At 58.7% G+C, this 24,005-nt stretch overlaps 1 protein-coding gene across 2 annotated transcripts; it reads right to left on the bottom strand.

Moving 5' to 3' along the window:
- Nucleotides 1–1,807: 1,807 nt before the first annotated feature.
- SLC29A4 (solute carrier family 29 member 4) lies at nucleotides 1,808–18,152 on the bottom strand. Of its 2 annotated transcripts, none has more exons than XM_082431585.1 (12): nucleotides 17,913–18,152; nucleotides 15,065–15,140; nucleotides 14,736–14,917; nucleotides 11,071–11,196; nucleotides 10,502–10,615; nucleotides 9,892–10,020; nucleotides 7,818–7,892; nucleotides 6,246–6,484; nucleotides 5,344–5,482; nucleotides 5,038–5,225; nucleotides 4,040–4,280; nucleotides 1,808–2,961 (listed from the first exon to the last, which is right to left on the bottom strand). In XM_082431585.1, exons 3-12 carry the CDS (start codon nucleotides 14,905–14,907, stop codon nucleotides 2,819–2,821), a joined length of 1,566 nt encoding a protein of 521 aa, XP_082287711.1. In that variant the 5' UTR covers nucleotides 14,908–14,917; nucleotides 15,065–15,140; nucleotides 17,913–18,152; the 3' UTR covers nucleotides 1,808–2,818. The 2 variants fall into 2 exon arrangements, with proteins under 2 accessions (XP_082287711.1, XP_082287710.1); XM_082431584.1 differs by having other exon boundaries at nucleotides 14,736–14,914; nucleotides 17,913–18,151.
- Nucleotides 18,153–24,005: the final 5,853 nt, after the last annotated feature.

The raw sequence follows: 24,005 nt of genomic DNA on the forward strand, positions 1-24,005 counted from the left end.
TAGAGAAAAGGGAACCCTTGTACACTGTTGCAATGTAAACTGGTGCAGCCACTGTGGAAAACAGTATGGAGGTTTCTCAAAAAACTAAAAATTGAACTACCATATGACCCGGCAATTCCACTCCTGGGTATATATACAAAAAAAACCCCAAAACACTAATTCAAAAAGATACATGCAACCCACTGTTCACTGCAGCATTATTTACAACTGCCAAGATGTGGAAGCAACCTAAGTGTCCAACAACAGATGAATGGATAAAGAAGGTGTGGAACATATATACAATGGATACTACTCAGCCATAAAAAAGAACGAAATGTTGCCATATGCAACAACATGGATGGACTTGGAGGGCATTATGCTAAGTAAAATAAGTCAGACAGAGAAAGACAAATACTGTGATATCACCTATATGTGGAATCTAAAAAATACAACAAACTAGTGAATATAACGTAAAAAAAACAGATTCACAGATAGAACAAACTAGTGGTGACCAGTGGGGAGAGGAAAAGGAGGAAGGGAAAGATAGGGGTAGGGGAGTAAGAGGTACAAGCTATTAGGTGTAAAATTAGCTACAAGAATATATTGTACAACATGGGGAATATAGCCAATATTTTATAATAACTATAAATGAAGTTCAATCCTTAAAAACTGTGAATCACTATACTATACACCTGTAACTCATATGATACTGTACATCAATCACACTTCAAAAAAAAAGGAGGAGAGTGGAGGAGGCTACAACTGGGATTGCTGCTAAGAAGAGCAAGGCAGTAACAGAACAAGAACACACGGAGCGGAGCCCTCCCAGCCTCACCCACGCTGGAAGAAATGACAGCGGTGCTGCCGGTCTGAGTGGCCCTGAGCCAGTGTGCAGTGGAGGGGCAGCAGCCCTGCTGGGACTGAGGAGGCTGGGCCCAGGTCCTGGCGTTGCCACCCGCCCCCTACCCAGGGCAGCTTGGGCCGGACCCCACGGGCACCTGCCCAGCGACCCAGCGCACTGGACGTGGATGGGACACGGCCAACCGGCTTTGCTATTTGAGGGCGGTGTGCGGAGGGAACGGTGAGGCCATGACGAAGGCAGTCAGCTCAGAGTGTGCCTGGGGAAGGGTTCAGACGGTCCTCCCGTTTCAGAGAAACTGAGTCACGAGGTAGTGCGTGCCCCGCCCGCCCCCATACCCGGAGTCTCAGAAGGAGCGGCGCGTTGGCGCCACCAAGCGGCCCCTGTGGCGGCGCCCCGCGTGGTCTTGACCCACGTGGCTGCCGGGGGCAGTGCCTATCAGGAGGTGGGTGGGTCCCCAAGGTCGCGGGCCTGCCTGGAGCACAGGCCACCCTCAGGCAGCCGGCCCCCTCCTCCCCAACCCTCCTCCAAGGAACCCACGTCGAAGAGTGGAGCAACCCCTGTCCTGGGGAAACTGAAACACAGGATAGTGGAGGAATTTGTCCAAACCACACACATAAGCAACAGAGCCGGGCCAGGACCCCAGAACGCTCAGCCTCCGGTCCTGGCTCTGATCCCTCAGGGCAGGGGGCAAGCTGTCTCCCCTCCTTTTCTCCCCCTTCAAGTGGGCGCGATGCAGCCACTGTCTCTGACTGTTCTGAGGGCCAAAGGGGCACCAAGGTGCCCTTCAAACCCCAAATGCTTCCTCTCCCCACCCCGACCGTCCGCCCCTCCACACAAATCTGTCTTGGGCCTACCAGGTGCCTGGAGGGAAGACTGGGTTCCCAGTCGTGGGCCGTGTCCCGCCAGGACCCCTCCTCCCACCCCAGGGGCTGACATGGCGGCACAGACGCAACTTGGAGGCGGCGGTGGGGCAGTCGCTCTGCCTTCATCTTTAATGGCCAGTGCGGTACAGTTAGTGGACAGACGGGTGGACACCGGACGCAGAGGGGCAGGGTGGTCACAGCGGTGCCGTGGGTACCTGTCCTCCCCGTGGAGAAGCCCGTCTTTGGCAGGATGCTCTGGGAACGCCCCCAGCTCGGGGCACCGAGCTAGCCTGGACCTCTGGGGGGACCCCACCCCTTCCTACTTGCCAGGGACTCCGGCATGTCTGTCCCTCCTTGGGCCTCCCCGGACAGGACTCGAGGCCTAGGTCACAGGTTGACTTTAGCCAGGGTGTGGGCCCTGCTCTGCGGCCCCCAAACTGTCCCCCTCCTGTATCACAGGGGGAGGATCCGGAGAAGTCATCGGGGGTCCCCAGGCAGGCACAGACCCCCAGGCCTGTGGCATCAGGTGGGTACCAGGGTGCACGGGGGGTGCTGGCGTGGGGTGGGTGCACCCAGGCCAGCACCAAAGCTGGGGCTGCAGAAAGGCCAGCGCAGACCGTGGTCTGAAACCATTCAGACGTAGAGCTACAGCTCCTTCACGGCAAACGCGTTTTGCTGGGGAGACCCAGCGTTTAAGAACGGGGACAGGGGAGGCCTGGGGGCGAGGGGGCCCCAGTGAAGGAGGTGCTGAGGACGGTGTGGTTGGGGCCATGGGGCCCTCAAAGCAGAGCCAGGTGAGGGTCACCAGAAGGGGACACCAGCTGGTGGTCTGTCACTATCCTGGCTGGCGCTGGGGCCACCGGACACACGCAGGTGGCAAAGGGCGGCGTGAGACGGAACGCGGAGCACAGTGCTGGCGGGACCCTGTGGCAGCCACACGTCCAGGCCTCCAAGAACTTGGCAGAACCTTGGGGCCGGAGTGAGGGCAGGTGGGCCCAGAGAGGGTGGCGGTATTGGCACGGGGAGGAGGCCGGGGCCCCGCAGGCACTGCAGGCAGGGGTGGGGAAGGGCCCCGGCAGCCCTCCCTGGGCAGGGCTGGGGGCCCAGGCCTGGCTCAGAGGCCAGCGGGGAAGGAGGCGTTGGCGGCGGAGCGGTCGGGGCAGCTGCCGTGGGCGTCCCGCGTGAGGCTGTAGGTGCAGTAGGCCACGGCCGAGCCCAGCGTCAGCCCCGTCATGTAGGACACGGTCATGGTGTTCCCTGCGGACAGGACCGGACCTCAGCTGGCGGGTGGGGCCCTGGGGGGAGGGGGGCCACAGCGAGGGCTGGAGCCGAAGCCCTAGCTTCTCAGGTGTGAAGCAGTGACCACGGCCAGCTCCTGCCTGGGAGGTGGCCGCCCCAGGACTGTTCCACCCTGAAAGTGCCGGGCGCTCCAGGCCTCGCCTGCTTCTCTTTCTCTCCAGCCTCCTACCTCCAACTGCTTCCTCGTCATGGACCACTTAGGATGTCTACTGGGCTTCCTGAACCTACTGTGTCCAGAACCCTCCTCCAGTGCCCCTTCCCACACGGCCCCCTCCCCATCTCACTTGACGGCAATCCAACCTTCTTGCCGTGAGCAGCAGGCCCCCCTTGGGAGTCCTTCTTGACCTCCCCCGTCTCCCCACCCCCCGTCCTTTTCTCACACTCCGTCTCCCAGTCCATCAGCTGGCCCCGTGGGCCCTGCAGTCAAAACGGATCCAGAATCCAGCACTTTCTTCCAGGTCCCTCCCACCTGTTTACTACTCCACTGCTGCCCCCTGCCCCAGGGCCTTTGCATATGCTATCCCCGCCACTCCGAACACTCTTCCCTTGCATTGTCACGTGGCCCCTCACTACTTCCGCCAGGTCTCTGCTCAAGTCACCTCCTCAGTGAAGCCTTCCCAGACTGCTCTGCTTCCATTGTGAACCCCCTACCGTGACTCCCTTGTCCCATTACTCTGTTTTACATTCCTCAACCACGCTCATCACCATCCAACACATTACATCTTTTTGTTGTCTCTTTGTCACCTCTGGACTGTCAACCCCACAAACATAGGGATCACTGTTTTGTCACCACTGTGTCCCCAGAACGTAGAACAGTACCAGGCGCACAATAGGGGCTCACCAAGTAGCTGTGAGATGAATGAGGGGGTAAGTGGTTGGCGAATGTCCCCAAGCTACGAGCTCCGAGGCTGACTTGACCCTGGGACCCAAAGGTAGCTTCTCGCTGTGTGGTCTTGACTTCTACGGGCCTGGGTTTCCCTGCCTGGCAGTGGACAGTCCTGCAGACAAGTCGGGCGCGGGCCGAGCAGGGCCTTACCTGCTAGCTCCCGCTGCTTGGGGCTCACTTTGCCCGCCGCCAGGATCATGGGCACGCTGCCGAAGTAGCCGTTGCTGATGCCCATGAGTAGGGAGAGGATGCAGGGCCAGGCCGGGTGGCGGAGGGCGGGCGTGCTGCTGGGGTAGACGCACAGGATGAAGAGGGGGATGAAGACCACACGGAGGCAGGAGCAGGCCAGCAGGTGGGTGCCCCGCCATTCCACGGGCAGCGCCGCCAGGATCTGTGGGGAGACAGACGTGTGGGCCCCTGCCACTCCCCGAGCCCTCTCCCCAAGCCCACTCCCCTCGCGTCTTCCCGGCAGCCTCCAGACACACCCCTATCCCTGGACACTCCCGGCTCAGGCTGTGTCCCCGTCCTTTCCCACCTTTGTCCACGAAACCCCACCAAACCCCTCATATGGCAACACATAGTCCTTGCTGTTTGCCCGGCACTCAGCGAAATACGGCACACGTGCCCCTGTTCAGCCTGCACGGCACCCTCGCTGGGTGGGGCTCTTGACGTTATTTGAGAAACGAGGATACAGAGGCCCAGAGAGTCAGGCCCACCTGCATCAACACGTACGAAGTGGCAGCAGCTGAACCCATTAACTAAGCTTTGCTCCCTCGGGAAGCACAGACTCGAGTTTCTCAGACCTCCCAGCTGTGTGACCACAAGCAGATGGCTTTCCCTCTCTGAGCCTTGCGTTCTTCTACAGAAGACCAACGACAGGCCGGCCATTTCTGGGTGCCCTCCTTCGTGTGCCCACACCTGTGCTCAACTAGTGAGTGTGGGGCAAGCGCCGCCTCCCACTCCTCTCAGCTGCGGTCTGGACCATGGCTCAGCTCCCGCCCTCCCCACCAGGAGCCACGTGCATCCTCAGCTTGGGGCCTGCGCCTCCCCGGGGACCCTCCCCGCGGCTCCCGCAGTGACCCTGGCGTCGGCTGCCCCCACCCACGGCGTCCTCCCCCAGGGCCGGGAGGGTTGGCGGGGGCGCCCACCTTGCCCACGAAGTCAGAGAGGTTGAACACGGCCATGATGAGAATGGGCAGCCACTCGCCCAGGATGCAGTGGCGGATCTCGGACTCGAGACCCGGAAACAGGCACAGCGTGATGAAGTAGGTCACGGCGATGGAGAGCATGTCCGCCCAGATGACGCGGGCCACCACGTAGCGGTGCAGCAGCAGGGCTGTGGGCGGCCGGCGGGGTCAGGGGGCGGCACCCCTAAGGGGCCCCAGCCCGCCGGAACACCCCCTGCCCTCCGCGCGCAGCCGAGACACGGGACGCCGGGGCCCAGTCCGCCCCACCTCGGAAGGAGGGCCAGCTGCGCCTGATTCTCGGCCGAGGCACATCAAAGCGCGTGTAGGCTCCGCCGCCGCCGGTCACCTCGTGGGCTGGGCTGTCCTTCGGGGACCCGCCGTCGGCCAGGCCTGGGCCCTGGTGCTCCTGGAAGGGGGACCGGGTGGGACGCGTTTGGGTGAGGGCCCCCGCAGGCTCCTGCCGGCCGCTTCCTCGCTGTCCCGCGAACACGCCAAGCTCCTCCCACGCCGCGGAGCCTCTGCGCGTGCGCTCCCCTCTGCCCCACCCCACGCCTTTCGTGTGGGTCCTGACGCCCCTCCGCACGGCTCAGGTCTCAGCCCAGAGCCACTCGCGGACCCTCCGGGACCATTAAGGGGGCCCCGGTTTCTGACGTGGGCCTTGTCACAGCCGGCTTCCCTTTGCCCGGTCTCTGGCTCCGCGCAGTGTCCCCAGCCGAGGGCCCAGCGAGGGTGACTCGCTGGAACGTCTTCGAGAACATTCTGGCTCCCCCTGCCCTGCCCTCCTCGTGGCCCGGCTCCCCGGCGTCTCAGTCTCCACACCTGCGCTATGTGGTCCTGCCGCCACCAGAGGGCGCCCCAGCTCCCCAGGATGGCTCCGGGCGGGCCTGCGGGGAGGCCACAGGTGTGGGCCATCACACCGGGTGGGTGGGGAGGTTAAGGCCTCAGGTGTGGGCTGTCACAGCCAGGGGGCCTCAGGTGTGTGGTGCCACCAAGGGATGAAACCTTGGTCCACAGAACGAAGGAGGGCCCGTGGGTAGGAGCCTTGGGCCACAGGAGGAGCTGGAGCCTGAGACGACAGCGACAGCGGGGCGCGGCTGGAGGAGCTCGGCTGGGACGGGGCGGCGGCCGTGCCGGGCCTCCCGGCTCCCTCCGCCGACCTCGCGACTTACAAAGTGCACGTCCTCGGCGGCCACGTCGTGGTGCACGCGGTAGCCGGCCCTGCGGCCGGGGCGGGGCCGCGCCGTGTGGTAGAGCACGAAGCGGCTGCCCCGCACCAGCAGGTGCAGCAGGAAGCAGAGCAGCTCCAGGCCCGCGGAGACCAGGAAGAAGATGAGCGTGCCGGCCCGCTCGTCGGGCAGCAGCAGCTTCGTGAGGATGCGGCTCAGGGAGACCATCACGCCCGCCGTGCCTGCGGAGGAGGGGCCGTGACGCGGGCGACCCCGCCCACTCGACCCCGCCCCGCCCCGCCCCGGCCGGCCACCCAGCAGCCCTGCGACACGGACACGGCGTGGCTGCCCACAGGATGCGCCCACGCAGACCGCCCCTCTCTGGCCCCTGCGCCGGCTCACACACACACACACACACACACACACACACACACACACACCCAGGTGCACTGATCGCGTGCCTGCTGTGTGCCCGGCACCGTCCGCCCTGAGGACACAGTGGGGACGACGCACGCGGGCCCTTCCTTCTGGGGCTCGTTGGGGAGAGGCCCCAAACAGGTCGCAGAAAAACAACAATTGTGCAGGATTTGGGGGGACAGGCAGAGGCGAGGGGGCGAGCATCCACTGGCAGGGGGCGGGCGTGAGCTCTACGTGTTTGTGTTTGCGGAGCTGAAAGGAAGTGGTGGGCTTGGAACCAGGTGGGTGGGGTCCTAAGGTCACAGGGGAAGGTGGTGGGGGTCACGGCAAGCGGGGTACCTTCCTGGAACCAAACTCCACAGACGCGAGGCTTGGAGCCCTGGGGGCACCTGGTGGGCCTCACCGTGCGTAGAGGGTACAGAGTACCCCAAAGGGGAGAAATGGGGCCCCGAGTCCACATGAGTCCTGCCCCACGGCACGGCTGAGCCTGGCGCATCCAGGCCCGGAAGGAAGACTGAGGACATCCGGACGAGGTGCTCCGAAGTGCTTGCGGCTGGGCTGAGGGTGGGGCGGCCCCTGTGCTGGAGGGCAGCAAGACAAGAGGGGGAGTCGGCTGCTCGGACCGGGGCTGGGGCGCAGGGATCACCCCGGAGGGCAGGTCCACACGACCTGCAGGGTCTTGGAGCACTGGGTGTCGGGTAGGTCTCAGGTTTGAGCAAGGGGGTGCCCTTCACTGAGCAGGGGCCGGTGGGATGACGTGTTGGGCTTGGGAAAGGGAGTCTGAGTTGCCAAGTGGGGTGGGGCTCTGAGGAGAGCTTGATGCCGAGGGCCGGCACTTGGAGTGATCACGGGTGTAGATGAGCTGCCCCTGCACACACGTGCACACACGAAACGCACGCCTTGCACACACGCTGCGAGACGCTCGAGACCCATGCTCAGAGTGTGGCACGTCCTCCTCACATCACAAAGGGCTCTGCACCCGAAGAGACCACGCCTATCACAGCCCCATCCCTCCTGTCTGGGAGTCCAGCCCCCCACCAGCCAGGCGATCCCCAGCCCCACATACCCAGGGCTCCTGAGCCCTGCCTCGGTCCCAGGAAGAGGGTCCGAGAGCCCAGGCAGCCCGGCGCCCCGCTCCGGGGGTCTGCAGATACTCACTCTCCCCCGTCATCACCCCCTGCGTGTACCTCTTGGGCAGCATCCCCGTGTACCCGTAGAAGCTGGATTGCTGCACTTGAGAGAGAGAGAGAGAAGTGACCGTGAGACACCACTTATCACCTGTTTGCTTGGAGCAGAATTCAGAAGTTTGAGAACACTGTTGGCAAGGGTTGCTGGGAAAAGACATTAACACCACTGGGGGCAGAGGGACCTTGTCCAGTCCCCTCGCGGGGTGTGGTGGAAACAGCACGGCCCCCTGCATAGCACAGTCCTGCCTTCCACGTCCCCGCCCCGGGGCTGGCCAGGCTCCCCGACCTCCTCTGGTCATTGACACCCAAGCAGAAATGACACGCGTCACTCCTGGACCAGGGAGGAAAAGCCCACATGGTCTTCCGGTCTGTCTTTCCCCAGGGGCGGCCACAGAAGAGGCCACGTGTTACAGACGGGGAGCCACCGTCAGTCCGAGTGAGTGTGGAAATAACCCCACTGACACGCTGGACGTGCAGCAAGAGCCAGAAATAAGGCTGGTTCTGAGAAGCCACTGGGATCTCTGGGCTCGTTTGTTACCACAGCATAATGTCTCATCCTGACCAACAAGACAGAAGTGCAGCAGTATCTGGGGAAAATGAAAACGTACTGGCTCAAGCCCTACGGTCTAGTGACTCCACGCCTAGAAGTAAACCCTGGAGCAGGGCTGACAAACTAGGATCTCCTGGTGGTTACCAGCATTTTTTTTTTTTTTAACGAAATAGAACAGAGCAGACCTGAGTACAAAGCCTGGATTGAGAATATTATTTCATTTATAAACACACACACACACATACACACGCACACATGTGTGCTGGGTCATAATGTGAAATGTATCTCTTTCTGGAAGCCACGATCAACAGAACAATTGGCCTGGACCTTTGCAAACATCATTGCCACAAAAGACAGAGAAAGGCTGAGGACCATTCGGATTAAAGGAGACTAAAGACGTGACTAGTGATGCAACGTGTGATCCTGGGCTGGGTCCTGGGTCAGAAAAACCAAGCGCTGTACAGGACATTACCGCGACAAACAGTGAAATGATTATGGATTGTAGATCTGATAATAGTATTGTATCAATGTTAAATGTCCCGATTTTGGCAATTGTAAATGTGGTTCTAGAAGAGATGCCTTAGGTTTAGCTGTTAAACACCCTGAACTGTTACCATTTAGGCAAAGAAGCATGATGATATCTGCAAGTAATTCTCAAACGGTTTAAGGACAAAACATACATTTTCTATTTATATATATTTAAGGGAAATTTTATATATATACATATACTTTAGAAGGTGGAGGAGGGGGACTTCCCTGGTGGTCCAGTGGTTAAGACTCCGCACTCCCAGTGCAGGGGGCCCGGCTTTGATCCCTGTTCAGGGAACTAGATCCCGCATGCCACAACTAAAGTTCCCGCACTCGGCAACAAAGATCCTGCATGCCGCAACTAAGACCCAGCGCAGCCAAATAAATAACTACATATTTTTTAAAAAGATTCTTATTAAAAAAAAAAAAAAACCAAGGTGGGGGCAGGGAGGGGGAACAGAGAAAGCCAGCGAAGGAAAGAAAGCGTATGTGGCAAAATGTTAACAATTGGTGAATCTAGGTGAAAGGTATGTGGGAACGCATTATATTATTCTTAACTTTCCATAGGTTTGAAATAGTTTCAAAATAAAAAGTTAAAAAAAAATTTTTTGAAAGCTACCGCCCAGGAGAAACACAGTGACACGGTGACATGGGCAGAAGAGGTTGTGAAGCCCAGTTTATACCTGAGAAAACCAGGGAACTGCCTCGATGGCCACATGGCATGTGGGCATATGGGCATGTGTGTGGAGTGTGTGCTCTGACACTGTGTGTGACCAGCGCACGCAGCCCTCTGGGTGTGCAGTGTGTGTGCACGTGTGAAAGTAGACACGCCATGTGCACGTGGACACGTACCGGCACTGAGCCTGGCTCACCTGGCATTAACATGCCCCCAGCACACGAACAGGGCCGGTGGGACGGCCCGCAGTGGGCACCCAGGGGCTCAGCCCACCCCGGGCCCTGGCCCTACCTGTGCAGCCGAAGGCCACGGTGCCCACCGCAGCCAGGTTGATGGCATAAGCCTGGTCACGAGAGAAGAGCTGCAGCCACACGTCGCAGATGCTGATGAAGAGGAGGGGGCCCAAGGCTAAGAGGTAGCCTGTGTGGAGAGAGGTCAGAGAGGCGGCAATCGGTGGTGAGCTGGGGGAGCCCCCTCATCTCTCCAACATAGAGCCAGGTCTGAGGTGCCCTCTCTCTGCCTTTCCCCTTAATACTGGGAGGGCGGGGACATCTTAGAGTTCTAGGAGGGGCACCCAGAAGGCTTCCTGGAGGAGGTGCCTCTTGAGCTGGGTTTTGAAGCTGAATGTTACCATGGAGACAAAGGGGAGAGGAAGAGCAGGGAAGAGCAAGGGCCCCGGGACACATGTGGGGCGCACAGCAGCCTCGCCAGGCGCAGGCATCATGCCAGCATGTGTTACACGCGCATGGGCCTGACACTGTTTTCATAGTTGAACCCCATGACGTTCCTAGGAGGTGCGCCCATCTTACAGACAAGGAGAGTGCGGCGCACGCAGGGAATGGAGGGGCATGTGACGGACAGGTGTGAGGGCTGGGAGCCGGGCGGGCAGCGGGCAGCGTACCCGCGGTGATCCTCGTGTGCAGGCTCAGTCTCTCCACCAGCGCGTTGTTCAGGAGCACAGCCACCAGCGCCACCAGGATGTAGGTGAGGCTCATGTCAAACACGATCGAGGTCCCTGCGGGGGGGAGGGTAACAGGGGTTCAGGGGAGCCCCACCCTCTGCACCTGCCCCACCCCGGGCATTGCTTCCTCCCTCGCCCCAAAGGGGCTGACAGCCCAGAGAGGGTGAGTGGCTGCCCTCGGGGTCACACAGCAATTCACAGCCGAGCTAGGGTTTGCATAAAATGGGCTCCCCGAGTGGGGTCCTGCCCCAGGGGTTTCTGGAGGGTGGCAGGCCAGAGCCAAGTGTGCAGGGCGGCACGCGATGGCAGGACGCAGCTGCGGGGGACCCACCTGGGTACTTGTGGTGCAGGAGGGTGGCAGGCCTGAGCCAAGTGTGCAGGGCGGCACGCGATGGCAGGACGCGGCGGCGGGGGACCCACCTGGGTACTTGTGGTGCAGGAGGGTGGCAGGCCTGAGCCAAGTGTGCAGGGCGGCACGCGATGGCAGGACGCGGCGGTGGGGGACCCACCTGGGTACTTGTGGTGCAGGTAGTCTACGTCGGTGATGAAGCTGTTGTACGGCAGCAGGAAGCCCACACCAGCCAGGAGCATTGCAAAGTAGATGGCGTGGTAGCGGTCATCAGGCACCGGCTCCTCTGCCAGTAAACCCAGACACCAGGTGAGACGTGGACAAGCCCATTCACGGCCACGACCGCCACATCAGGGCTGCAGTCCACCACCGTGGCCACAGCCCACCACGGCACCCTCCATCATGACCACCGTAGCCACAGCCACGCCGGCTGCCACCCGAACCACAGACACGGCATCCCACCATTCATCTGTCACTGCCACTGGAAGCACTGCCACCTTAGCCACCATCACCATGGCCACTCTCACCATATCCAAGCCACCAAAGCCATCATGACCGTGGCTACTCTCCATCACTATGGCCACAGCTGCCCACGCCACCATCATGGCCATTATCAAAAGTCACCAAACACCATGGCCACTGTCACCATCGTACCCACCATCATGACCACCATCACCATACCCACGGTCCACCATCACTGTGGCCACTGCCACTGTATCCACCAGCATCACGGCTGCCGTCACCCTGGCCACCATCCACCCCCATAGCCATGGTGGCCAAAGCCGCTGCATCACAGCTGGTATCATCACCTTACAGCCACTGTAACCATGGTCGCTGTCACTGTGGCCGCTCTCCACCTTCATGGCCCCGGCTGCCCCAGTCACCACAGTCGTGGCTGCTAGACATACAGCCACCAAGACCACGGCCACTGCAGCCATCACCACAGCCACTGTCCATTACCAAGAGGCTGCTGCCACCGTGACTCTCACCACCATGGCCACTGAAGCAGCTGGCTGGAGAGAACAGTGAAATGGCCTTTTGCAGACTCAGCTCCAGGACCAGCTGGGTGGCCAGACCTGGTGGGGCTGAGGCAGTGTCCTCTGGGAGGCTACCTATGCTCTAAACCAGCATCCAATAGACAGGGCTGATTCTCCTATAGTTCGCGTTCACATATCCAGGAACCACGGGCGGAAGTGGGAGTGGGACCACTCACTATGACCCTTAGAGATCTACCAGCAAAATGTTTGCTTCCCACCCCCATGACTTGAGGCTCCGCTGGTCCAGAGGGCTTCACTCCAAAGGGAGGAATGGCTCCACCCCGAGACACAGCGATTGATCCTGCAGAGAACAGGGTTGCTGCGCTGGCCGCGGGGACTGATCCTGACCATCACGGGGAAATCAGGTTGCTCCCATGTGTGGGAATAAGAGAGTAGGTCTGCAAGACGGGAGATTCCTTATGGCCTCTCTCAGGACATCCAATCCCTGTGATACAGTCAATGGAAAACGATACCAACCCAAGCCCAGCAGGACTGCTAGTGATCCAGAGCCTTCAAGAATGAAGGTTGGGGGAATTCCCTGGCGGTCCAGTGGTTAGGAGTTGGCACTCTCACTGCTGGGGCCCCAGGTTTGATCCCTGGTCGGGGAACTAAAATCCCATAAGCCACATGGCGCGGCCAAGAAAAAAAAAAAAAAAAAGAACGAAGCTTGGGTCACCCACCGGGCAAAGAACCATGACCAGTTAAGATGCTTGTGGTGGGCAAATGGACTATGGGATGGGTGGTGGGAGAAGGTAGTTATAAATACCAGCTACAATCATGTGACTAGTCACAGACACGAGGACCAATATTGTTATGAGTACTGCTTCCTCTTTTTGATATGAATATGTGTGTGTATGTATTAATCAAATGCTTTTATTTTATTCACTTTCTCACCCCTGTATCATCTAACGTAGGATGTGTTCGTAACAGTTAACACTGTATCTCAGTATTGAAGTTCGGGGCATCAAAGGAGAAGTGTGAACATCAACATACAAGGACTTCGCATCCTTTGGGGAAAGGGTTAGTGTGTTTTTGTTCGTATGGGGGTCAGTTATGTCCTGGTAGGTGGGGGGTTGACTGTTAGTGTCTCTATCTGGAGACTAAGTATGGTTTAGGGAGCTGTGTATAGGAGGCAAGCTGGTAAGGGGTGGACTTTAATGGTCAGTTTGTAGGTCAACTTGGAGGCTGAACCACAGTCCTCAGTTGTTCAATCAAACACTGACCAAGGTGCTGCTGTGAAAAGATTTTTCTTTCACAGAAAAATCACACAAAGCCCCTCCTTAGTTACTTTAAGTTTGATCAAAAGGGAATTTACCCTGGGTGGGCCTGACCTAATCAGGTAAGACCTTGAGGCCTTCCCAGAACTCAGGGACCCCAAACGGCTCATGCCCCTGGGATTCCAGCCTGCTTGTGATCTTCCGTCCTGACCACCTGCCTGATGGACTTCAGACTGGCTTAGCCAGCCTCCTCTTTAGTCAGCCAATGTCCTGTAATAAATGCATATGGATATCTACACATCTATATCTGTATTGCACCTTTAACTCTCTTTCTAGCTCTGTCTATCTCCTACTGGCTCTGGTAGAACCTTGACTGATGCAGCCACCGTCACCATAGCCATTACAGCTAAAATCACCACTGCCCTGGTCACCATGGCCACCATCCACTTCTATGGCCACAGCGACGTGGCATCCACTACCTGGCCAGGAGAAGCCTGGGGATGGGCCCCGAGCTGACTCTGTCCATACACACGGGTGCAGGGAGATTATCCCAACCCAGCATGGGTCTCAGCCAGCAGAATCTCCACTCCCCATCTGCAAAGAGGGGACGGAAGCTGAGAATAAGTCTCCGTGTCAGAGCCTGAAGTGGTCCTAGTATAACCTGTAGCCGGCCCCCAAACGAGCTATCACTTACAGGGGGCCTCCTGAGTGCCGGGAAACATCTTAAGCCACGTTTTGTGGATCCAGTTGCAAGCACATTAGGGTGGCCCCAGGATCATTCCCCTTTTCCAGATGAAGAAACTGAGGCCCAGAGAACAGTGACTTACTCAAGGTCCCTGAGTGGACAGAGACAGGAGCTTGGGTTGAACCCAAATCTGCCCGACTCCAGACCTGCACACTGCCCACTCTGCAAGTCTGATCTCACAGGCAACTGGCCTATTTCCTCCATGTAGGGAACCTGAGGCTCCGAGAGGTTGAGGCACTTGCCCTAGGACACACAGCCAGGTAGAAAACCGGGTATTTGTTTCTTGGGGTTTTTTTGGGGGGGGGCTGTGCTGTGCAGCTTGTGGGATTTTAGTTCCCTGACCAGGGATTGAACCTGGACCCTCGGCAGTGAAAGTGCAGAGTCCTAACCACTGGACCGCCAGGGAAGTCCCCAAAACTGGGGTGTTTGAACCTCACATCAATCCTCTTTTCGGACACTTTCCCATCTCCACTGAAGTGAGGCACGGCTTGCTCTGACCCAAGAATGCAGCCAACCCAATATGCGTCAGTCACAGACAGAAGTTTACATACAGGTCAGTGCATGATTCGCCGTGTGCCCTCCCACCTCCTCAGTGGTCGTGGAAACCCACGTTAAGATGGAGCCTTCCCTGGGCACACGGCATTAGTGAAGGCACTGGGCCGGTGGGCTCGTTTGTTACTGCAGCAGATCTAATCCATCCTAACCGACGCTGCCTCCCGGGTTCAATGACCCCCCCAAGGTTCCCCATCCCGGGAAGGCTCCTGAGGGCTCCCACAGCCGTCCCTGCTTTGGGGCAGAGGCGTACCCTGGCCGCACCCTCACTCACCAGAGTCCGTGGAAATCGGGATGCCCCTGGCCCTACTGCCCTGGGCCTGGGCCACCCCTGCCACCGCCTCCTCCAGCTGGCCGCTGTCAAAGCTGAAGCTCATCACCACGCTCCTGTGCGGCGTGCTCGCCACGCTGGGCTCCTGGAGTTGCTGGCTGCCCACCGAGCCCATGGCAGCCCTGCTGCGGGGAAAGCAGATGACGCAGGCTGGGGAGGCCAGGAGGGGATCCCCGCCCCACTGCCACTCAGCCAAGCCTGCACCCCCGGGGGACCACCACCCTCTCTATCCATCCCACCCACTTTGAAACAGCGCGCAGGAGCACACAAACCTAAGTGGACGAGTGATGTCACGTGACTTGTGTCTTAAGCTGCTCCCTGGCTGCAGCGGAGAGCAAGGCTGGAGGCCTGCGTGAGGGCGGCGGCAGTGGGCACAGCGGAGAGAAAGAGACGGCGGGAGAAATATTTTGAACACTTTGTGTGCCAGCACCGTGCTCGAGTGTCCCACGAACCATTTCCCTCTGGGAGGGGGTTCCGACATTCACTCATTTGACAGCCGATGTTAGAGCGTGAACGTCCCCCCGGCCCACCACCCCGATCTCACAGGCAGTAAGGAGTGGGGTGTTTGGGGGGTCTAGTTTTTTCCCTGAAACATTGATCAGTTTGTTTTTCTGACAACCTTTATTAATTTATCTGATTGCCAAAAGGATACAAATTCGCTGTAGAGAATTTGAGACAAAGATGGGACACGGAAGCACTGGGTACTGAGCGTAGCACTTCTGCTTCCTGGGCCGCCCCGAGCACGTATGGGGGAAACCCACGGAAGAAGCCGGGAGACAGACCGCTTCCCAAGGGATCCCACGTGCCCGGCGCTACTCCGAGTCTCTCTGAGGATGGCGCTGGCCGCGCCCAGCTCCCCCACCTCTGCTTGTCCCATCTAACGTCCTTCCTGCCTCAGTTTACCTGCTCCCCCGCCTCCAGATGGGTGTGCTGACCAGTTACGGAGTGCCTCCCTGGGCTTCCCCCCTTCCTCGCTCCCCATAGAGTTTTAGTGGGGGTCTGAGAGCCTGGAACCATCCCTGCTTCCAGGTGGGCCCTGGGGACTGGGTAAATTCCGGTCTTGCCAGCTGGGGGCTGACCCGGCTGGTGGGCACCCAGGAGCAGCGGAGAAGAGGGTTGCAGGCTTCTCCTTCTGGGGCCTGGGAAGCCAGGCATGAACCCCTCTGGTCTTGGTGCTCTTCCTGTTGCCCCCAGCCCCGGGCCTCCTGCCACATCTGGAGCTGGGGGGACGAACAAGACACAGGACAGAGCTTGGCCTGGGTTTGAATGACTGTGGCCTTAGGAAGGATCCTGCACTGGAGGCTTGGACACCCTGGGTCCCCAGCCACCCAGCGTCCTGGGTGGGGCCGGGGAAGGGGCCAGCGGCGGAGCGGCGGTCTACAACAACGGACACTCCTCCCTCCAGCCCTGGAGGATGTGCACCCCCGACACTCCCCGCCCCCCCCCCCCCCGCCCGTGTTCCCCACAGAGACGCAGCGCCCCAAACCTGCCGGGCCTCCCCGCTGAGGTCTCCGCCCCGCCCAGAGGCCACGCCCCCCCGGGAAGGCGGACGTGTTCCGCATCAAGGCAGGAGGCCGCCCAACTGCTCCCTCCCGCTCAGCGGTGAGGCGGGCAGCTGCCACCCACACGGCCCCCTCAGCCACTGTCCCCACGTGCTCCTCCAGTCCGCCTCCCGGGAGGTGCTCTGGCTCCCCCTGCGGCGGCCCCATGACCCCTGATACGACCTTCCATGGTGGCAGGGCAGGGGGTGCCCCGAGGCTGCCCCCACCTCTCCTGGGCTGCAGGCCTCAACCCGCCCCTCCAGAACACCCCCTCCAACTCCACACCCGCGGCCCAGAGCCCCAGCTCTTCCCCCAATCCGCTCCTCCTCCTGCCGGGTCCCCCTTTAATGAAAATTTAAGGACAGACAGGTCAGGGATCTTCTCCTGACCCCAGCAGTCCTGAAGGCCCGGCTCATGCCCCCACTTTGCAGAAAGAGAAACTGAGGCACAGAGAGCCAGGTCCAGGGGTCCAGCTTCTATTGGGAGCCCCGCCAGGCCGACCACCTTTGGCTCCCCCCATTTCAGAGGCAACTGAGTGGACAAGCGTTCTCACTGTGCCCCCAGGGCATTGTGAAGACGCTGGGTGTCTGAACCCCAAGGCCAGCATGGTCCCTCTCAGGGGCTGCGCTCCAGCCGGAGGGCACAAGGGAGCCTGAACTCTATCTGGAAGGCCTGCCTGTTGGCTCTCCGCGAGCCTCAGGCTCCTCATGAGCCCCAAGCCCTGGCTGGCTGGACGCCCTTGGATGGCCCTGGCCCCCTGTGCCTGGGCCAGCTTATGAGCTCTGCTGCTCTTTCCCCAGCCAAGCTTTCTGGACTGGCCCAACTCCTCCCTGTTGGTTCTGCCCACAGGAAAGTGGGTTTCAAGACCCTTGGGCCACCCGCTTCCTGGAGCCCGGGGAGGGTGCATGAATGCACTGGCCACAGGCGCTGGCCACCGGAGCTGACTGGTTCCTCGGGTGCCCGGCCCCAGGCCCTGGCCCCTGGCCTTGGTGCTGCAGTTCCCCCACCCGCAGGCTCTTTCTGCGAGACCAGCCCCATCGGCAACAAAGTTGGTTCCCAGGCCTGCGCTCCTAGGCGAAGGGCAGACTCCAGGACCACCCGGAGGTGACCGCTGGGCACAGGCCACACCTCTTCCAGACCTTTCCCAAGAGCTGGGAGGGGACCGGCAGGGGGAAGGGGTGAGGGGGGGCGGAGGAGGTCCCAGGAGGGAACTTCGGATGGAAGGACGCTTAGGGTGTGCCCGGGGAGGAGGAGGCGCCTGGCCCCGAGCAGGGCCTGGAGCCGCCGGCCACTCTCCCCCTTCCCGGGTCTGGGTCCTGCGCTCGCAGATGGGCTGGTGGGGGGCTGCTCCGGTCTAGATGCTGGATAGGGTGGGGGTGGGGGCCCGTTCATTCCGGATGGGGGTGGGAGGGTGGGGAACTCGGGGTCCCCGGGGTCACGTGCCCCCATCCCTGGATTCGGCGGCCGGAGTTGGCGCGGAGCCGGACCACGCGCGCCTCAGACAAAGGCTCCGACAGGTCCCCGCGTCCCAGCCGTTCCCCCCCCACCCCCGCCCGCCTCCCCCGCGGTGACCGCTTACCTCGGCCCGGTCGGGTCCTGGGGTCCTCCACGCTCCCAGCCCCGCCCGCGCCCAACGCCCCCGCGCCGGGACCCCTGGGCGCCCGCGCCCCACCCCGCTGCGCCCCGCTCCCTGCACCCCTCCTCGGGCCGAGCGCGGCCGGCGTCCTCCGCGGGTCCCGGGTCTGCCGGCCCCCGGGTCGGCGACCGCGTCCGGGGGGTGCAGCAGCAGCGGCAGCGGCGAGCACAGCGAGGGGCTCCCGCGCTCCGCCCCGGCCCGCCCCCCGCGCGGAGCCCCGCCCCTTTCTCCCCTCCTCCCCCCCCCCCCTCCGTCTCCCGCCCGCTGCGCCCGCAGAGGCGGGGGAGGGGCGGAGGCTGAGGTCGGGGCCCCAGACGCCCCGGGGGACGTGGTGGCCCCGGCGACCCTGGGGTGACCTGTGGCTGATCTAGCCGCCATCCCCCATGCCCACCTCCCCGCCTGGGTGCCCAGGACTACTGACCCCCTCCCCGCACCCCGTCCACCCCTACCAACCCTTGTCCCCTCGCGGGGGAGGCCTGCGGTGCTCTAAGGGTGGGTGGGACAGGTTACCCGGTGAGCTGATCCAAGTTTTGAAGGATAAGTAGGATTCCGCGGGCAGGAGAAACGTGTGGATTCCAAACAGGTCTAGGGGCTGCCGCAGCCCCCTGTGCCGCTCCTTCGCCTGGTCCCCACCCCTGCCCGCGGTCCCCCTGCTCGCCGCTTGGGATCAGACCCTGACGAGGTCGCTTGCTATCACTGAGCCTCAGTTTTCTCCCAGGAAGGTGGAATTATAACCCTCCCCAGGGCTGTTAGTCCCGGCGCGCACCTCTCTCCCAGCCTCCGATTGCTCATCTGTAACCTGGCGCTAAGAGAAGAGACCTGTGCTGAGGCTCAGAAAACATGCCCTGGGAGGAGTCCACGATGGGGGGAGGGGGTGTTCCTTGCCCGGAAAGGGGTCCAGCCTCAAGCGGAGAACAGGAACCAGGTGGGAGGTAGATGAGCCTGCCCATGGGAAGCCCCCCAACCAGGGCTGAGCCCTCCAGGTGGGATCAACAGAGGTGCCTGCCAGGACTCGTGCCAAGCCCCTACCTGGATGCCCTCCCCTCACTTTCCACCAGACTAGCCCCTCTTCCTGCCTGGAGACCCACCCCTGGTGCGTGAGGGTGGGCCAGGGGGAAGTGGCCAGTTGTTCAAAGTAATTAATCTCAAAGTTAATGAGCCTGATGCTTCCCACTGCCCTAGAGCTTTGAAAGGGCCAGCGCAGGAAACCATGCGGAGCTGCCCTGGGTGTAAATAAAAATTATTCGGTGCCTGTGAGACATTGTTCTGGATTCAGGGGACACATCAGGGTCCCTGCCCCCATGCGGTTTCGTAGGCAATAAACAGGTACAATCATTTGCGGAAGCATCAGATGGCAGACAGTGGTGGGACAGACAACGGCATGTGTCTATGGGAATGGGTGGGCATTATTGTTCAGTGGTCAGGGAAGGCCACTCTGAGAAGGTGATTCTGGACCTGAGAGACTAGCCCCTGGTGGGGAGGTTTGTGGGAAGGGGCTTCTAGGCAGAGGGACAGCCAGGGCAAAGTCCTGAGGCCAGAGAAAGCTCATTCTATTCGGGAACAGAAAGAAGGCTGGTGGATCTGGAACAGAGGAAGGGAGAAGCCATTCGGGGAGAAGAAGCGGGCAGAGGGCTGGAGCCAGCCTGGGGGAGGGGGTCTTGTTGGAGCCCCTGGAGTGTTTTAGTCGGAGTAGGTTTTTAAACTTAGATTCCAGTTGGGAGTGCAGATTGGAACAACTCCTCTGGAAAGTAAGTTAGCCTTAAAAAAAAAAAAAAAAAAGCCTTTGATCCAGAAAATCTAGCCTAAGGAAATAATTCTAAATACAGAAAGGGCCTTATATACAAAAATGTTCATCATATTGTAATAGCCAAACATTGCAAATAGCCTGATTACCCAAGAAGAGATGATAAGGAATATTCATCACGGTGGGAGACAGATGACATGATTGTTATATTTGAAAAAAAACCCAAGAAAACTAATGGAATAATATGTCACCACTAGGATGTACAGTTATGAAGGATTGATAATAATGTGGAAAACTGGCAGTGTGAAAGCAAGTGACACAGAAACAGGAAGAAATGGGAAGAAATACAAAAGATACTTTGCACTTTGTGCCCCCAAATTGGAAAAACCAGGTAAAAGGATTTTCTGGGAAAATAAAAATGAGCAGACAAGCTGCCATCAGACGAGAAATAAAATCTAAGTAGAACACATACTGGGGAGGAAATAGAGAATTTTGTTAAAGAACTACTTCGCCTCTGCTCCCAAACCCCAGGTGTGAGCAGTTCCACAGAATTACGGAATTCTACCCAACTTTTAAAGAACAGAGAGCCACGGTGCAACTTAATCATTCCAGAGCACAGGAAAAAAGAAAGAACATCCTAAACCTGATAAAGTTTTCTCTAAGAAAACAACAGACCGGTCTGGCCTGTGAATATCAGTATAAAACCCTAAATACAATATTAGCAAATAGTGATTGCTTCAGAGAAAGGAGATGGGGTGTGGGGGCAGGGGTCAGAGAAAGGACACATTTTTTACTGTAGCCTTTTGTACATTTTGAATTTTTTAATATTAAGTGGACAAGCCCGATACACAATTATGCATAGAAGGAAATGTAGCAAAATGTTAAACTGTGGTCGCCACTGAATGTGGGGACAGGAGAGGCATCATTATCTTCTCTATTTTTCCGCCTTTTCTATACAAAGCCCATCAGTTTGCTAAGTCGGCTGAGAAACTTTGAGGTTTAGATTAGGGTCAAGGTCTGGGAGGGTGATGGATTTCTCCCAGTGTCCAAAGGACCTTATAGAAAGGGCTGGTGATGTGATGGGGAGTTCAGGGCTGTGTCCTGGGGGCTTGGAGGGGCCTGGTGGCGGCAGGTGCGTTTGAGGTGGGCTCAGAACTGAGACGGGCAGGCCACCCCCACAGCCAGCTGTGTCAGGACCCTTCCTCAGGGCCAGTCCAGCCGTGAGCTCCGCAGGGCCACCTGAGATGTGAAAACCACACACGCTTACCGTCTATGCCACTGACCTTTGGTGCGTGTGTGTTACGCAGCATAGTCGTGGCTGTGATAACAGATACACTGGTTGACTGACTTGTCCTGTGCCCTGGTGTTGAATGTCGACTCCTTGCCCTGCACCATGCCGTGGGTCTCATGAACTAGGACCTCGCTTCACCCTCTAAGGGAGATAGCATGCCTTCATTTCCCCACGGGGACCCTCAGCCCTCCGGCAGCTCAGCAGCTGGTAAGAGCTCAGCCTTCCTGCTATGTGACCCTGGGCCACTCCCCACCCCTCTCTGAGTATCACATGGAAAAGGGGCACTGAAAGGACTATTGTGAGGAGTAAAAGACATAACACACTTCCCAGGGGGGCTGACACTTGCTAAGTCCTCAGGAAACACTTTACAGACATCCTTCCATTGACTTCTCCCAGCTGCCCCGTGCTGGGAGACCGCTCCTGTCATCACCCATTTTACGTGTGAGCAAACTGAGGCCCAGAAGGGTCCCCAGCTGGCAGGTCAAAGCTGAGTCTTGCGGCTCTGCATCCTGCGTATTTGCCGCTAGCCGTGGATTCCTCTGTTGGGGGGTGAGTGGCGGGCCCAGGAAATGGTTCTCTGGGGGGGTGCCAGGGTGGGTGCCAGCCTTGGGGCCAGCCCTGCTGTCACTCCGATGACAACCAAGCCTCACTGACAGCAGCAAGGAGTCTGCTAATCGATGCCTGTCCCCCCGTCCCTGTTCGCAACCTGCCCTTGGAGAAAAGCCTCCTGCCAGGGTGAAAAACGCAGCCAATGAAGGCCTCGTGGGATAAGCAGGTGACGGGCCATGGCAGGATTGAGGGACAGGCCTGCAGCTCCCCCTGTTCTGTCACCCGGGCTCACGAAGGCAGCTGGGTTAGCGCAGGGAGGGGCTGGGGTGGGGTCTGCACCATGCGCAGAGTGACCAGGGGGCCGCCTCCGCCCGGGACTAAGGCCCCTGCTCGGCCCTCACTTGGCAAGTGCCGGGCGCTGTTCTCAGTGGCCTCAGATGCTCCCCCAAAGGTCATCTTTCAGTAGGATGGCTACCGGGGCCTCCTCCTTGGTCTCTCGTCCTCCCCACTCTGCCCTCTGACCCCAGCCCCCTAGGCAGACAGAGCGAGCTTTCTGAAAGGTGTCCTTCTCCCACTAACCCTCTCCCATGATTCCTCAGGGCCTGCAGGGGTCACACCCAAAGCCCAGAGCATTCTGACCCCAGCTGACCTCTCCCTGTTTCCTCCTGCACACTCACTTCTGAGGAATGGGCGGGAAGGGTGGGTGGCCTTGTGGGTTCTTATGCCTCAGGTCCCACCAGAAGGGATGTGGTTCAGCTCCTCAGTCCAAGCTGATATAATTGCTTTAAAAACTTTGTGGGGACTTCCCTGGTGGCACAGTGGATATCTCCCCGCTCCCAATGCAGGGGGCCCGGGTTGGATCCCTGGTCAGGAACTAGATCCCACACGCATGCCGCAACAAAGAGTTCGCCTGCCACAACTAAGGAGCCGGCGAGCCGCAGCTAAGGAGCCCGGGAGCCGCAACTAAGGAGCCCGCCTGCCACAACGGAGACCCGGCGCAACCAAATAAATAAATAGTTAAAAAATAATAATAATAAAATAAATAAAAACTTTGTGGGCTTCCTGTGTATCAGATTATAATACAATCCACTAGGTAAAAGCCGCACCCACACATCTATCTGTACTGGGTTGTGGAACAAGGCCCCTATGATTTTTAGAGGCTCTCTCGTCTAATAGAGAAAGTCTAAGATGCATGCTTTTAAGATTCTTAGAAGCCTTTTCATCCAGCCGAGGGCATTTCAAGACACTACCTTAAATATTTCTTAACCATGCCCTTTACTCCTGACAATGATATCTTGAGAGTTTGCTTGACCTGAGACTATGTTTTATCAACAATACTCTACATTTGATCTTTGTCTTAGGGTGACTCCTTTCCTGGGGGCTCTTGGGTTTGTTACTCCTGGTGGCCCCTCTAAGCAACCCTCCAGGTGGGTGCCCTTGTGCACGAATCTTAGAGGAGGCACTTTGGGCCCAAGGTAGACTTTTTAGAATAATTCCCACTGTCTCAGTGACAACAGCTTCCAGCCTGCCCACCCACTGTCCATCCCTTCTCAGGGAGTAGGCACCACCCCAGAGCACCATGGCCCACCAAGGTGACTCTGTGGGGTGACCTGCCCACCCAAAGACCAGCAGGTGTGCTGAGGTATTTTCCTTTCCCCTCCAGCTACAGAGTGGGCTTGGCTTGTTTGAAGGGGAGGGAGGGAGGAAGATAATCTTAAAAATAAACTAAGTGTCCACAAAAAGACATACACAGATTTTATGCATAATAGTAGAAACCTGGAAACAGCCCAGGGCCCTTCAAGGGGAGATGGTTAAACAGACTGTGGTCCATCCCTACCATGGAATACTACTCGGCAATGAAAAGGAACACGCTGCTGGTACCCCCAAAACTGGATGAATGTCAAGTGCATTATGCTGAGTGGAAAAGACAGACACAGAACACGTGTCACATGGTTCCATTCACGTGAAATTCTAGAATAGGCGAGATGAATCCAAGGTAATCAAGATGGTGATTACCCTTGGGGTGGGTGCAGGGGTGGGGCGTAAGGAGTGAGCAATGCTCTATATTTTGATAGAGATTTGGCTAATCCAGTGTGTCCATCTGTCAAAACTCAGCAAATGTTCACTTCAGATTTGTGCCTTTCACTGTTGGTAAATTGTGTCTAAAAAAATCCCTCAACCCAAACCAAATAATGACCTCTAGCTAACACCATGCAGGTTTAGGGGTGAAGCGTCCTGATGTCTGCAACTGACTTTGAACTGCATTTAGAAAAGGAAGGTGGGTTGGTGGATGGCTAGGGTGGTGGAGAGATGGACCGCTCTCTCAGAGCAAAATGTAGGCAGGGAGCCTCTGGGGGTTCCCTGCATAATTCTTCCGACTCTCCTTTATGTTGAAAATGTTCACGATAAAATGTCGGGGGTAGGGGGAGAAGAAAGAGAGCCCAGTGGTCCG

The sequence above is a fragment of the Balaenoptera physalus genome (assembly GCF_965194825.1).
Source record: "Balaenoptera physalus genome assembly, chromosome: 16".
In the NCBI taxonomy this organism is placed as follows: domain Eukaryota; kingdom Metazoa; phylum Chordata; class Mammalia; order Artiodactyla; family Balaenopteridae; genus Balaenoptera; species Balaenoptera physalus.

Bases quoted from the DNA above. Each gene is read 5' to 3' on its own strand.
- SLC29A4 (XM_082431585.1), bottom strand. From the start codon at position 14,907: ATGGGCTCGGTGGGCAGCCAGCAACTCCAGGAGCCCAGCGTGGCGAGC. The intron at 11,197-14,735 runs GTGAGTGAGGGT...GTTTACTGGCAG, and splicing joins CCCGATTTCCACGGACTCTG to AGGAGCCGGTGCCTGATGAC. The intron at 6,485-7,817 runs GTGAGTATCTGC...CCTCCTCCGCAG, and splicing joins GGGGGTGATGACGGGGGAGA to GCACGGCGGGCGTGATGGTC.